Below are 15,747 nucleotides of genomic sequence, written 5' to 3'. Positions count from 1 at the left end.
TAACGGCACTTTTAGCCAAGATACGGCAGTGCGTGTAGAGTGCCGGAAAGCGGTGTGTTTTGGACAGGAGGAGGAGGTCATTGGAAAGTGAGGAGTGCCACCGGTGCGGTTGTTATAGGCATTTCCCCATGCGCGTGTGAAATAATTATTTTAATCATAGCTCTATATAGTTATTCAACGGCTCCGACATGCTTCGTCTAATTCTGCGGCTCAGGCCTTCCGCCGGGCTCTCTCGTCCCCGTGCCCTCCCGACTGGGCCTGGCACCTCTGCCGTCAGCTCCCGTTGCGTATCTGGAACCAGCTATGCCAGGCGGCTACACCGCGTCGCCGGTTCCCGGACTGTGTGCTCGACCGTCGGCTTCAGTCACAGGGGAGCGTTGCTGCGATGTCCCCAGCTGACTGTGAGCTGTCGGGGCGAGCGTTTCTACAGTCTGCCGCCGCACCAGAAGGTAACTGTTACCTGGTTTCCGGTTGCTACAATGCCCATTTAGCATGACCTCCGTCATTGGCACAGAGACATGATGAAACTTAATGTAGTTTATTCAATTACATTAGCAAACTTCAAATATGTGTATGTGCCACTGCAGAAATATAATTTCAACTTCTATTCATTTACGACTTTAAAGTGGATTTAAACTGTCATTTAAGGAGTAGCTGGTAATAGCTACTTTGATATGCTTTTATTATATTCCCCCCCCCCTCCCCCCCCATCTTTACTGAACCAAGGCATATTATTGTATTACATAATCAAAATAGAATTACAAACAAAACCCCATGCATGCCAGTAAACAGTGATATAATCATGTGAAGTATGTGTAATTGATCATGTCTTCATTTTTCTTTCACTGTCATTTTTGAACAGGTGGAGCTGCCTGCACTGTCACCCACCATGCAGACTGGTACCATTGCTCGCTGGGAAAAGAAAGAAGGAGACAAAATCAGCGAGGGAGATCTCATAGCTGAGGTTTGCTGATTATTTGACGCGTTGGTTCGAATATTCACAAAGAATTGAATCACCTCGTCTCTTTGTAGGTGGAGACGGACAAGGCCACAGTGGGATTTGAGATGCTGGAAGAGTGCTATCTTGCCAAAATTCTTGTTCCTGAAGGGACCAGAGACGTAGAGATCGGAGCTGTAATTTGTATCACCGTTGACAGGTAAAAAGAATGGTGATTGTGAAATAAAAAAAAAAAAAAAAGTCAACTTAACACCACTTTATATTATCCGCTTTGCAGTCCAGACCTCGTCCCAGCATTTAAAGACGTTACGTTGGACTCCATTACGTCTGCTTCTTCATCAGCTGCCGCGGCTGCAGCTCCTCCTCCAGCTGCAGCTCCAGGCAGCTCCTACCCGACACACTTAAAGGTATTTAAACCAATGACGGTTCAAATAAACGCCACTCCCCAAAAATATCGGGTGTCTTGCAGATTGCACTCCCCGCACTCTCCCCTACCATGACGATGGGCACGGTGCACCGCTGGGAGAAGAAAGTTGGCGAGAAACTCAGCGAGGGAGATCTGTTGGCTGAGATCGAAACGGACAAAGCAACCATCGGTAAACAACCCCCCCCCCCCCCCCCGTCCCGCACTTGTCGTTTCTATCCAACTCATCGCGTCCCGTTTAGGTTTCGAGGTGCAGGAGGAAGGATATTTGGCCAAAATCATGGTGTCGGAGGGGACGCGCGACGTCCCGTTGGGAACGCCTCTGTGCATCATCGTCGAGAAGGAGAGCGACATCGCTGCTTTCAAGGACTATGTCGAAACAGGCATTGCAGAGATTTCAACACCTCCTCCTGCTCCAGCACCAGTAAGACATTCTCACACAGCTACGAAATATGTCATCAGAGATACTCCTTTGTCATTTTTTTTATTTTTTTTTTATATCAAAGACATCACAGATACTTGCGACAAAAAGCAAGAAGTGTTTGCGATCCATTTTTTGACGCCATGTTATCTAACATTATTTGGAAACATTTAGGTCGGAGTACTCGGAAGTCACTCTTAATACTTTCTTCACGTAGGCAGCCGCTCCTGTCGCCGCACCCCCAACTCAGGCCCCCGCACCTGCCGCAGCGCCTTCCTTGACCCCCGAAGCCTCAGCACCCAGGAAGGGGCGCGTGTTCGCCAGCCCGCTCGCAAAGAAACTCGCCGCAGAGAAAGGCTTTGACCTGGCGCAGATTGCCGGTAAGTTGACAATCATTACAAAGGAGTGGCCTTCATAAATAGGATGACCATATTTACGCTTCTTCCTCAGGTTCTGGTCCTGATGGACGCATTACCAGGAAAGACATTGACAATTTTGTTCCTGCAAAGGTTGCACCAGTCAGTGACATTTGAATGAGTCAAACTTTATTTCTTAAGTCTGCCATAGACATTTCATCAAACTTTTCGACAGGCCGTTCCAGCTCCGAGCGCAGCTCCGGCTGCTCCGGCACCTGCTGCCGTTCCTGCTGCACCAGCCGGAACTTTCACAGACATCCCTATCAGTAATGTCCGTAAGGTGAGAGCAAACACGTCGAACTTGTTGCGGTAACACATCCACAAAAATATGATTGGCTTTGTTGTATTTTTTTTTTTTTTTTTGGGCTCCTCTGCAGGTCATCGCACAGAGATTGATGCAGTCAAAACAAACCATCCCTCATTATTACCTCTCTGTGGATGTCAACATGGACCAAGTTCTGGAGCTTAGGAAAGAACTTAATGAGGTATTGTTTTTCTTTGTTTGTTTTTTGTGTCTACGTTCGGCTGGAATAAAAGGAATGATGAGGTCATCTCCTGTGCTGTCCAGGAAGTGAAAGCCAGAAGTATCAAACTAAGTGTGAACGACTTCATCATCAAAGCCAGTGCGCTGGCCTGCCTGAAGGTGCCCGAGTGCAACTCCTCTTGGATGGACACTGTCATTCGTCAGTGAGTAGCTTCAACGCCGCTCACATGAAACATCAGAATGATAGAAGAAATTCCCATCAAGTTAAATACAATTCATTCTCAATTGTGTTTGATTCTTTTAGGAACCACGTGGTGGACGTGAGTGTGGCGGTGAGCACAGCCAACGGTCTCATCACGCCCATCGTGTTCAACGCGCACACCAAAGGACTCGCCGCCATCAGCGGCGACGTGTCGGCCCTCGCCGCCAAAGCGCGGGATGGCAAACTGCAGCCACACGAGTTCCAGGTACCATTCTACTAGTGGTAACCGTGCAAGAAGAAACTTGACATTCATTCATTTTTTTTTTTCCCCCCACCCCACTAGGGAGGCACGTTCACCATCTCCAATTTGGGAATGTTCGGCGTCAAGAACTTCTCAGCGATCATCAACCCACCACAGTCTTGCATCCTGGCTGTGGGAGGCTCTGAAAAGCGCCTTTTGCCCGCTGACAATGAAAGAGGGTACATGTCAAGTTGAATTGTGGATGACAACAACACATTTCAAGGCTGTATTCAACAACGGCTGGACATATTTTTCTTTTCAGTTTTGAGGTGGCCAGCATGATGTCTGTGACGCTGAGCTGTGACCACCGAGTGGTGGATGGCGCGGTGGGCGCCCAGTGGCTCGCCGAGTTCCGGAAGTTCCTGGAGAAGCCCGTCACCATGCTCTTGTGAGGGGACTGCAGCGAATGGACGCCACCTATATAGCGCTCACGGACCTCCTTGCCAAAGCGATCCCTTCGGTGGGCAAAACACTCTGAATCCCCCTGCGATTGGCGAGGATGCCACCAGGTCACTTCCCATTACCCTGACGAAGTTTGGGGCAGAACTCACTCCGCTTCCATCTCTAGTCCTTCTGTATTTATTAAAAATGTCCATATCATAAGAGAAACCTAGTTGTAATTCATCCTAGAATACATGGGAGTCTGGCCACGAAACACTTAACATGTGCTAAGGGAAATGTTACACTACCAACAATCAGATTTACTTTGAATGATTTGTTTGGAGTATACAGAAAGTATATGTCTGCTTTGTTCGCAGGCTAAAGGATTGAAAGTATTTCGTGCTACAGTATGTACATTCCACAGTAATGTATGATATACAGTACATCAGAATACAGTACATCCCCCGACAAATGTATTTTCAGTCCATGTCTCTTTTGGTCATTGAATATTATGTTTGGAAGCAGGTATTAAAACTGTAAAGAAACAACTGGATATTAGATTTTTTTTCTTTGAAGACACTTAAGTGTCTGTCGAAACACACAGGCTCCCTGTACACACTGTGTACCACTGTGTGCAACACTAGATGAAATACATACATACATACATACATACATACATGCATACATAGACACACACAAACATTACATTACATACATACATTACATTACAAACATACATACATTCATACATACATACATGCAAATACATTACATACATACATTACATTACATACATACATACATACATACATAGATCACATTACATACATACATTACATTACATACATACATGTTTGTATGTATGTATGTATGTATGTAATGTAATGGTATGTATGTATGTATGTATGTATGTATGCATGCATGCATGCATGTATGTATGTATGTATGTATGTATGTATGTATGTATGTATGTATGTATGTATGTATGTATGTATGTATGTAATGTATGTGTGTGTGTGTGTGTGTGTGTGTGTGTGTGTGTGTGTGTGTGTGTGTGTGTGTGTGTGTGTGTGTGTGTGTGTGTGTGTGTGTGTGTGTGTGTGTGTGTGTGTGTGTGTGAACGTATGTATGTATGTAATGTAATGTAATAAAATGTATGTGTATGTATGTATGTATGTATGTATGTATGTAATGTAATGTAATGTATGTATGTGTATGTATGTGTATGTATGTATGTATGTATGTATGTATGTATGTATGTATACATATATGTAATGTAATGTATGTATGTATGTATGTATGTATGTATGTATGTATGTATGTATACATACATATATGTATGTAATGTAATGTATGTGTGTGTATGTATGTATGTATGTATGTATGTATGTGATGTCTATGTGAAGCCCTTTGAGACTGCTTGTGATTTAGGGCTATACAAATAAACTTGACTTGACTTGACTTGACTTGACATGTAATGTAATGTAATGTAATGTAATCACTTGGACACTTTATTAGGTACATCGCCATTTTTAGGTGTTCTAATAACAGGCCACTTCATTAGGGAAAAATCACGGTCAAAGCTTAAATGAAAGTGAAAAGTGCCACACCCAAACAACCCCCCACTTTCTGATTGGCTGTTTGACCTGTGACGTCATTTGGACACTCCATTAGGTACGCCGCCATTTTCAGGTGTACCTAATCACAGGCCACTTCATTAGGGAAAAATCACGGTCAAAGTTTGAATGAAAGTGAAAAGTGCCACACCCAAACAACCCCCCACTTTCTGATTGGCTGGTTGATCTGTGACGTCACTTGGACACTCTATTAGGTACATCGCCATTTTTAGGTGTTCTAATAACAGGCCACTTCATTAGGGAAAAATCACGGTCAAAGCTTAAATGAAAGTGAAAAGTGCCACACCCAAACAACCCCCCACTTTCTGATTGGCTGTTTGACCTGTGACGTCATTTGGACACTCCATTAGGTACGCCGCCATTTTCAGGTGTACCTAATCACAGGCCACTTCATTAGGGAAAAATCACGGTCAAAGCTTAAATGAAAGTGAAAAGTGCCACACCCAAACAACCCCCCACTTTCTGATTGGCTGTTTGACCTGTGACGTCATTTGGACACTCCATTAGGTACGCCGCCATTTTCAGGTGTACCTAATCACAGGCCACTTCATTAGGGAAAAATCACGGTCAAAGTTTGAATGAAAGTGAAAAGTGCCACACCCAAACAACCCCCCACTTTCTGATTGGCTGTTTGACCTGTGACGTCATTTGGACACTCCATTAGGTACGCCGCCATTTTCAGGTGTACCTAATCACAGGCCACTTCATTAGGGAAAAATCACGGTCAAAGCTTAAATGAAAGTGAAAAGTGCCACACCCAAACAACCCCCCACTTTCTGATTGGCTGTTTGACCTGTGACGTCATTTGGACACTCCATTAGGTACGCCGCCATTTTCAGGTGTACCTAATCACAGGCCACTTCATTAGGGAAAAATCACGGTCAAAGTTTGAATGAAAGTGAAAAGTGCCACACCCAAACAACCCCCCACTTTCTGATTGGCTGGTTGATCTGTGACGTCACTTGGACACTCTATTAGGTACATCGCCATTTTTAGGTGTTCTAATAACAGGCCACTTCATTAGGGAAAAATCACGGTCAAAGCTTAAATGAAAGTGAAAAGTGCCACACCCAAACAACCCCCCACTTTCTGATTGGCTGTTTGACCTGTGACGTCATTTGGACACTCCATTAGGTACGCCGCCATTTTCAGGTGTACCTAATCACAGGCCACTTCATTAGGGAAAAATCACGGTCAAAGCTTAAATGAAAGTGAAAAGTGCCACACCCAAACAACCCCCCACTTTCTGATTGGCTGTTTGACCTGTGACGTCATTTGGACACTCCATTAGGTACGCCGCCATTTTCAGGTGTACCTAATCACAGGCCACTTCATTAGGGAAAAATCACGGTCAAAGTTTGAATGAAAGTGAAAAGTGCCACACCCAAACAACCCCCCACTTTCTGATTGGCTGTTTGACCTGTGACGTCATTTGGACACTCCATTAGGTACGCCGCCATTTTCAGGTGTACCTAATCACAGGCCACTTCATTAGGGAAAAATCACGGTCAAAGCTTAAATGAAAGTGAAAAGTGCCACACCCAAACAACCCCCCACTTTCTGATTGGCTGTTTGACCTGTGACGTCATTTGGACACTCCATTAGGTACGCCGCCATTTTCAGGTGTACCTAATCACAGGCCACTTCATTAGGGAAAAATCACGGTCAAAGTTTGAATGAAAGTGAAAAGTGCCACACCCAAACAACCCCCCACTTTCTGATTGGCTGGTTGATCTGTGACGTCACTTGGACACTCTATTAGGTACATCGCAATTTTTAGGTGTTCTAATAACAGGCCACTTCATTAGGGAAAAATCACGGTCAAAGCTTAAATGAAAGTGAAAAGTGCCACACCCAAACAACCCCCCACTTTCTGATTGGCTGTTTGACCTGTGACGTCATTTGGACACTCCATTAGGTACGCCGCCATTTTCAGGTGTACCTAATCACAGGCCACTTCATTAGGGAAAAATCACGGTCAAAGCTTAAATGAAAGTGAAAAGTGCCACACCCAAACAACCCCCCACTTTCTGATTGGCTGGTTGATCTGTGACGTCACTTGGACACTCTATTAGGTACATCGCCATTTTTAGGTGTTCTAATAACAGGCCACTTCATTAGGGAAAAATCACGGTCAAAGCTTAAATGAAAGTGAAAAGTGCCACACCCAAACAACCCCCCACTTTCTGATTGGCTGTTTGACCTGTGACGTCATTTGGACACTCCATTAGGTACGCCGCCATTTTCAGGTGTACCTAATCACAGGCCACTTCATTAGGGAAAAATCACGGTCAAAGTTTGAATGAAAGTGAAAAGTGCCACACCCAAACAACCCCCCACTTTCTGATTGGCTGGTTGATCTGTGACGTCACTTGGACACTCTATTAGGTACATCGCCATTTTTAGGTGTTCTAATAACAGGCCACTTCATTAGGGAAAAATCACGGTCAAAGCTTAAATGAAAGTGAAAAGTGCCACACCCAAACAACCCCCCACTTTCTGATTGGCTGTTTGACCTGTGACGTCATTTGGACACTCCATTAGGTACGCCGCCATTTTCAGGTGTACCTAATCACAGGCCACTTCATTAGGGAAAAATCACGGTCAAAACTTAAATGAAAGTGAAAAGTGCCACACCCAAACAACCCCCCACTTTCTGATTGGCTGTTTGACCTGTGACGTCATTTGGACACTCCATTAGGTACGCCGCCATTTTCAGGTGTACCTAATCACAGGCCACTTCATTAGGGAAAAATCACGGTCAAAGTTTGAATGAAAGTGAAAAGTGCCACACCCAAACAACCCCCCACTTTCTGATTGGCTGGTTGATCTGTGACGTCACTTGGACACTCTATTAGGTACATCGCCATTTTTAGGTGTTCTAATAACAGGCCACTTCATTAGGGAAAAATCACGGTCAAAGCTTAAATGAAAGTGAAAAGTGCCACACCCAAACAACCCCCCACTTTCTGATTGGCTGTTTGACCTGTGACGTCATTTGGACACTCCATTAGGTACGCCGCCATTTTCAGGTGTACCTAATCACAGGCCACTTCATTAGGGAAAAATCACGGTCAAAGTTTGAATGAAAGTGAAAAGTGCCACACCCAAACAACCCCGCACTTTCTGATTGGCTGGTTGATCTGTGACGTCACTTGGACACTCTATTAGGTACATCGCCATTTTTAGGTGTTCTAATAACAGGCCACTTCATTAGGGAAAAATCACGGTCAAAGCTTAAATGAAAGTGAAAAGTGCCACACCCAAACAACCCCCCACTTTCTGATTGGCTGTTTGATTTGTGACGTCACTTGGACACTCCATTAGGTACGCCGCCATTTTCAGGTGTACCTAATCACAGGCCACTTCATTAGGGAAAAATCACGGTCAAAGCTTAAATGAAAGTGAAAAGTGCCACACCCAAACAACCCCCCACTTTCTGATTGGCTGTTTGACCTGTGACGTCATTTGGACACTCCATTAGGTACGCCGCCATTTTCAGGTGTACCTAATCACAGGCCACTTCATTAGGGAAAAATCACGGTCAAAGTTTGAATGAAAGTGAAAAGTGCCACACCCAAACAACCCCCCACTTTCTGATTGGCTGGTTGATCTGTGACGTCACTTGGACACTCTATTAGGTACATCGCCATTTTTAGGTGTTCTAATAACAGGCCACTTCATTAGGGAAAAATCACGGTCAAAGCTTAAATGAAAGTGAAAAGTGCCACACCCAAACAACCCCCCACTTTCTGATTGGCTGTTTGACCTGTGACGTCATTTGGACACTCCATTAGGTACGCCGCCATTTTCAGGTGTACCTAATCACAGGCCACTTCATTAGGGAAAAATCACGGTCAAAGCTTAAATGAAAGTGAAAAGTGCCACACCCAAACAACCCCCCACTTTCTGATTGGCTGTTTGACCTGTGACGTCATTTGGACACTCCATTAGGTACGCCGCCATTTTCAGGTGTACCTAATCACAGGCCACTTCATTAGGGAAAAATCACGGTCAAAGTTTGAATGAAAGTGAAAAGTGCCACACCCAAACAACCCCCCACTTTCTGATTGGCTGTTTGACCTGTGACGTCATTTGGACACTCCATTAGGTACGCCGCCATTTTCAGGTGTACCTAATCACAGGCCACTTCATTAGGGAAAAATCACGGTCAAAGCTTAAATGAAAGTGAAAAGTGCCACACCCAAACAACCCCCCACTTTCTGATTGGCTGTTTGACCTGTGACGTCATTTGGACACTCCATTAGGTACGCCGCCATTTTCAGGTGTACCTAATCACAGGCCACTTCATTAGGGAAAAATCACGGTCAAAGTTTGAATGAAAGTGAAAAGTGCCACACCCAAACAACCCCCCACTTTCTGATTGGCTGGTTGATCTGTGACGTCACTTGGACACTCTATTAGGTACATCGCAATTTTTAGGTGTTCTAATAACAGGCCACTTCATTAGGGAAAAATCACGGTCAAAGCTTAAATGAAAGTGAAAAGTGCCACACCCAAACAACCCCCCACTTTCTGATTGGCTGTTTGACCTGTGACGTCATTTGGACACTCCATTAGGTACGCCGCCATTTTCAGGTGTACCTAATCACAGGCCACTTCATTAGGGAAAAATCACGGTCAAAGCTTAAATGAAAGTGAAAAGTGCCACACCCAAACAACCCCCCACTTTCTGATTGGCTGGTTGATCTGTGACGTCACTTGGACACTCTATTAGGTACATCGCCATTTTTAGGTGTTCTAATAACAGGCCACTTCATTAGGGAAAAATCACGGTCAAAGCTTAAATGAAAGTGAAAAGTGCCACACCCAAACAACCCCCCACTTTCTGATTGGCTGTTTGACCTGTGACGTCATTTGGACACTCCATTAGGTACGCCGCCATTTTCAGGTGTACCTAATCACAGGCCACTTCATTAGGGAAAAATCACGGTCAAAGTTTGAATGAAAGTGAAAAGTGCCACACCCAAACAACCCCCCACTTTCTGATTGGCTGGTTGATCTGTGACGTCACTTGGACACTCTATTAGGTACATCGCCATTTTTAGGTGTTCTAATAACAGGCCACTTCATTAGGGAAAAATCACGGTCAAAGCTTAAATGAAAGTGAAAAGTGCCACACCCAAACAACCCCCCACTTTCTGATTGGCTGTTTGACCTGTGACGTCATTTGGACACTCCATTAGGTACGCCGCCATTTTCAGGTGTACCTAATCACAGGCCACTTCATTAGGGAAAAATCACGGTCAAAACTTAAATGAAAGTGAAAAGTGCCACACCCAAACAACCCCCCACTTTCTGATTGGCTGTTTGACCTGTGACGTCATTTGGACACTCCATTAGGTACGCCGCCATTTTCAGGTGTACCTAATCACAGGCCACTTCATTAGGGAAAAATCACGGTCAAAGTTTGAATGAAAGTGAAAAGTGCCACACCCAAACAACCCCCCACTTTCTGATTGGCTGGTTGATCTGTGACGTCACTTGGACACTCTATTAGGTACATCGCCATTTTTAGGTGTTCTAATAACAGGCCACTTCATTAGGGAAAAATCACGGTCAAAGCTTAAATGAAAGTGAAAAGTGCCACACCCAAACAACCCCCCACTTTCTGATTGGCTGTTTGACCTGTGACGTCATTTGGACACTCCATTAGGTACGCCGCCATTTTCAGGTGTACCTAATCACAGGCCACTTCATTAGGGAAAAATCACGGTCAAAGTTTGAATGAAAGTGAAAAGTGCCACACCCAAACAACCCCGCACTTTCTGATTGGCTGGTTGATCTGTGACGTCACTTGGACACTCTATTAGGTACATCGCCATTTTTAGGTGTTCTAATAACAGGCCACTTCATTAGGGAAAAATCACGGTCAAAGCTTAAATGAAAGTGAAAAGTGCCACACCCAAACAACCCCCCACTTTCTGATTGGCTGTTTGATTTGTGACGTCACTTGGACACTCCATTAGGTACGCCGCCATTTTCAGGTGTACCTAATCACAGGCCACTTCATTAGGGAAAAATCATGGTCAAAGTTTGAATGAAAGTGAAAAGTGCCACACCCGCCCTCACCCCCACTTTCTGATTGGCTGTTTGACCTGTGACGTCACTTGGACACTCCATAAGGTACACCACCATTTTCAGGTGTAAATGAAAGTGAAAAGTAGTATAGAAGTATAGTTGTATATACATTATATATATATATATATAAAATGTATATATATATATATATATATATATATATATATATATATATAGTATATACTATGAATACACAACAAAAGTTTGAATTCTTTCACACCAAAATGACTGAATGGTTTATGACTTAGGTTAATGTTCAGCATCCTCGGGTTCGAGACCTCCTCTGTGCAACATTTTCAAACCTTTCTTGAAAGCTTCATAGTTTGTGATAATACAAACAAATCTTTGACCATATCACATCAGACAATGGTTGAGGGGATAATTCTTTTATTTATATTTGTATTATTTACATTTGTCTAATCCAGACTTTTTTACTGTATTAATACACAGATATGCTATGAATGCCTAATGAATGTTTTCATGCTACAAGTAACATTTATCAGTCCACTCAACAAAACAGTGAAACTCCAGTGTTTGATAATATCCAGTAGTTGAGTTAATGCTGTGGTTAACTCCACCGTGGTGCACTTGAAGCTTTTAACCTCGTTCACAGATAACTTCGATGACGCTCTGCTCCATCGGCGCAGGATCCAGGCAGCGGTGGGCAGAGCTCCCTACTATCTCATCCAGCAGGAAATGTACCAGGTTTTCGTCAGACACAAAACGCCACAAGTACATCTGCAGGTAGTGACAGTCAACCTGGATTTGCTGCAGCCCGTAGCGTCCAAAAGTACGCAAGCGGACGCACTCCAGGAATGTCTTTAAGCTGATTTTGATGATTCCCGTCATAACTGAGACCTGCAACGGAGGAAGAATGAGTGACTGACCGTGTGTGTACATTTGCACGATTTAAAAAAAAAAAAAAAGAACACTTGCCTTATTAAACTCCACTGAGCTGAAGATGTCAATGCGCTCAGAAAACAACTTGTGTATATTGCTCAACAGATTGGTGTCCATGGGAGCGCTGCAGAGAGTCAAACAGAAATATTAAAAAAAAAAAAAACTTACAAAGGCATTTTGGCCACGGGTGCATGTACATATGCACTTGTGGTGTATTTTTAATAATAATGAAAAAAATAATAAACTTTAAAAAAAAAAAAAAAAAATCATATTGCTCAGAGTTCAAACTTGAATGAGGTGTCAGCTGTGTTGTGATGCAATACATTAAAAAACAATCGCTCCTTAAAAGTAAAGGAAAGTAAAAAGTCATAAATATTATATCATCCTAAAAAGGAAATTCAGTGCAGTACCTCGGTGTGTAGCTTGCAGCATAGCGAGTTTGCTGCCTTGAGCTGCTGTAGACGGAGAACGTCCTTTTGCTGGAGTCACTACTGTGCGCTTTCCTCACACCTTCCTCATAGAGAAGCCCCACCTAAAACAAAATATCAGCTGGAAGAGGTCTGCATAAACGATAAATGGCCTTTCAAGGTCATATAATTCACCTGCACGTCAATCGAGGTGGTGTCCTCAACAACCCTCTTCATCACCGCACGCACATTTCGAGGTTCGATAGTGTTGACCCAGTCTCGTGTTTCGACGCTCTTTCGAAGCATCTGGGAAATAATTAGGCCTTGGACCTGCAAAAAAAAACAACCCATGAAGTAATCCGATTCCCCCAAGTAAGCAGGACTTACTACCTTAACGTAGTGGTTGAGTAATTTTTGTGCCGCCTCCCTGGCTTCCGCACATAGAGCAGTGACTGCCGTTACCGGACTGTGGTGCTGGAAATGTACACAAAGGAAACATTTGGCTCAAAAGTCGATTCAATAGAATGTCTAGTTTAGCTTGACAAGCTACTTACCTGCGCCAGGAATTGTTCGTCGGTAAGAGTGAGGATGTAAGAGATTGTGGAGGTTTCGTAATCTAAGCAGAATCGGGAAAGGAGCAACAGGAGGGCTGGCGGGGTGGAGCCTCCTTTATCTCCAGCGCTCTCGCAAAACTGACGAGAGGACTGACATATAAACTTGATAAAACTCACAACCAGACTCTCGCGGACACCCTGGTAGCAAAATTCCCCCTGCGAGAAGATATAAAAGCATGATAAATAAATCACCATCAGAATATTCTTCAACTAATTTGAGACACTTTTGACCTTAAAGTACGGCTTGTTGGAGAAAGTGATGTCCTTGGCTGTGAACAGATGCACAGACGCCAACACAGACTTGATTTGATTTAAGATGGAAGCCGACAGGGAGGACAGCAGGTCCGGGAGGCTGGTTGCGCCATCTCTGCCGGAAGCCGGGCCGCCGAGATGAGAGCCTGACCCCGGGGCGGCCAGCGAGAGGCGAGGCGTCGCCAGGGCCTGCCTCACGTCTGTCAAGCTGTCCATGTAGAAGTTCTGAAGAGCGGCCAGGTACTGCTTGACTCGCTCGGTCGCCGCCCGGATCACAATCTCGGTTCCTTGGTTGGGCACGGAGGAGCCCGGCAGCAACTTGGCCACGGCTTGGAGTCTGCGATGGAATCGGTCGAGTGCACGGACCAAGAGGGAGTTATCCGCCACCCCCTTTTCCTCTTGGATCCTTCGCTCCACAAGCGAGAAATAGCGAGTGGCCAGCTCATCCACGAAGGCGTGCAACTTACTGTTGGCCATTTGAGGAATATTCTTAGATGCTAGCTCGCCCGTCTGAGCGTGGTTGATGAAAAGTTCTTGATATGATGTAATGACCAAACACAAACTGCTGACAAACTCATTGCAGCCTCTGTCGATGAATTCCAGGATGTCGGTGTTGGAGGACGGAGAACGAAGATCTTTGGGCGTGCCGTGGGGTGGAGACCCAGCGGCGGCGCCAGGTGAAGGCTTGCGTGCTAAAGCATTTTTTGCCGATGATGCAGGCGGGCTCGGCCTAATCTCAGCTTCCAGGCCCTGCAGGTCCAACTCCAGGCGAGAGCCGGCGTGGCTCAGGAACTTTTCACACAGCTCTTCTGCTGGCTCATCCAATTGCAACAGGAGCTCCACACACTCAGATAAGTCTTTAGCACTCGAGCCACCGTCCCTGTGAGAAAAACGACATATGACGGCTTTGTTCTTCTGCAGTATTGTCCGCCACCATCAGCATTTGAAACGTCAACCAAACTGACCTGAACTTCTGCCGGAGCTCCTGCGCCAACTTGTCCATGATGGCGTGACAGTCGTCCTGAATGCCCTTGAAGGAAGGCATGTGGCTGTATTGCTGCAGGACACAACGAGCACGCCGGTGGGAGCTCACTGCTTGAGCGTAAGCTTGCAACTCCAAGCATTTGTTTAACCTGGCGGGCAGTTCAAATAGAAACTGCAATTTTCTTAATAAAGTGTGGACCCCTAAGGAAGGCATAAATAAAACAACATGAAGCAACTCAACAAAACAATAGAGATGGGAAAATGAAGGTTCCAATTATTTTTTTTTTAACTCCTCTAGATGAGCACTCAAGATTCAACATTGGACTGAATTTGTTAAGCCCCTTTATTTAAACCAACAGTGCCATCTAGAGGCCATCTGAAGGAAATTTGAAGTTCAATTCTCCTTTCCCATTACTACAAAACAAGATAAGGGTCACCTGAGAGTTTTGTAATCTGAGCATGCTGGTCTTCAAGGGTACCACTGATGCTAGCACTAAAATCAGTGATCGCCGCCATGTTTGCAGATAGACAGTCCATTTCGTCCTCCATCTTTTTGAAATCATTCTTCATCTTTCTGATGGTGTCTTGAAAAAGATAGGCGAGAAGGTTGTTGTTGTTTTTTTTTTAACTGGATAAAACTTTCAATGGTTATTTGAAAATGAAAGTCAATTCTCTCACCTGTAGCTGATATAAACTTGTTGTAGTTTTCATATACTAGCGTCTGCATGTCACTATCCAAAGAACGGATCTGCTTGACCATGCAGGTCTCATGGTCCATCAACTCGGAAAGAGAACATTCTCTTCGAAGCTGAATCGGAACACATGATGGAAAACACTTCTTAATGAGGTCAGGGTTCTTTTTAGCATTGCCTCACCTTGTTTAGGTAGTGCTCTGGATCAAAATGCGGCCCGTTGATGTCACAGGGATCCAGGGACTGTGGCTTCTCATCCACCTTTCCTTCTTCATTGAGCCCGTAGTAGAGCTTCAACATGCCGTGGACCCTACGCTTTCTCCCTGGGTCCTCGGAGGCCGGGGCGTCAGCTTCCATTGCGATTAGTGGCTGGCTCATTGACAAGCAATAATAATGACTACCAGTTAGATGACGATAGTCCAAATTGCAAGAAGAAAATTCGAGGTTCAAAAAGAGCTTTACAATTATATTGTAACTTTGCGGTTTACGTACACACAAACCGTCTATAGCATTACATTGAACACAACAGCATGGCACTTCCGCTTGCGTCGTTCAGAAGGCGTGGCCACCGT

The 15,747-nt window shown here is 44.6% G+C and overlaps 2 protein-coding genes across 2 annotated transcripts; one reads left to right on the top strand and one right to left on the bottom strand.

Annotated features, from left to right (window-relative positions):
- The first annotated feature begins 16 nt into the window (after nt 1-16).
- Nucleotides 17-4,154, top strand: dlat (dihydrolipoamide S-acetyltransferase (E2 component of pyruvate dehydrogenase complex)). Its single transcript, XM_085936561.1, has 14 exons — nt 17-449; nt 863-964; nt 1,033-1,157; nt 1,236-1,365; nt 1,428-1,554; nt 1,625-1,806; nt 2,021-2,183; nt 2,254-2,321; nt 2,395-2,499; nt 2,597-2,704; nt 2,788-2,906; nt 3,008-3,170; nt 3,249-3,385; nt 3,469-4,154. The coding sequence occupies exons 1-14, from the start codon at nt 189-191 to the stop codon at nt 3,596-3,598; spliced, it is 1,920 nt and encodes a 639-aa protein (XP_085792687.1). The 5' UTR covers nt 17-188; the 3' UTR covers nt 3,599-4,154.
- A 7,551-nt stretch (nt 4,155-11,705) lies between these two features.
- vps51 (VPS51 subunit of GARP complex) lies at nt 11,706-15,745 on the bottom strand. The gene is made up of 11 exons (XM_085936770.1): nt 15,359-15,745; nt 15,162-15,291; nt 14,921-15,067; nt 14,465-14,684; nt 13,479-14,379; nt 13,188-13,403; nt 13,024-13,107; nt 12,829-12,963; nt 12,637-12,758; nt 12,263-12,350; nt 11,706-12,184 (listed from the first exon to the last, which is right to left on the bottom strand). Exons 1-11 carry the CDS (start codon nt 15,551-15,553, stop codon nt 11,924-11,926), a joined length of 2,499 nt encoding a protein of 832 aa, XP_085792896.1. The 5' UTR covers nt 15,554-15,745; the 3' UTR covers nt 11,706-11,923.
- Between the last annotated feature and the right edge of the window lie 2 nt (nt 15,746-15,747).

This window comes from Syngnathus leptorhynchus, chromosome 17, assembly GCF_054491065.1.
Source record: "Syngnathus leptorhynchus isolate UIUO chromosome 17, UIUO_Slep, whole genome shotgun sequence".
Taxonomy (NCBI): domain Eukaryota; kingdom Metazoa; phylum Chordata; class Actinopteri; order Syngnathiformes; family Syngnathidae; genus Syngnathus; species Syngnathus leptorhynchus.
The sequence above is the reverse complement of the archived record's forward strand: the minus strand, read 5'-3'. Positions and strand labels throughout refer to the sequence as shown.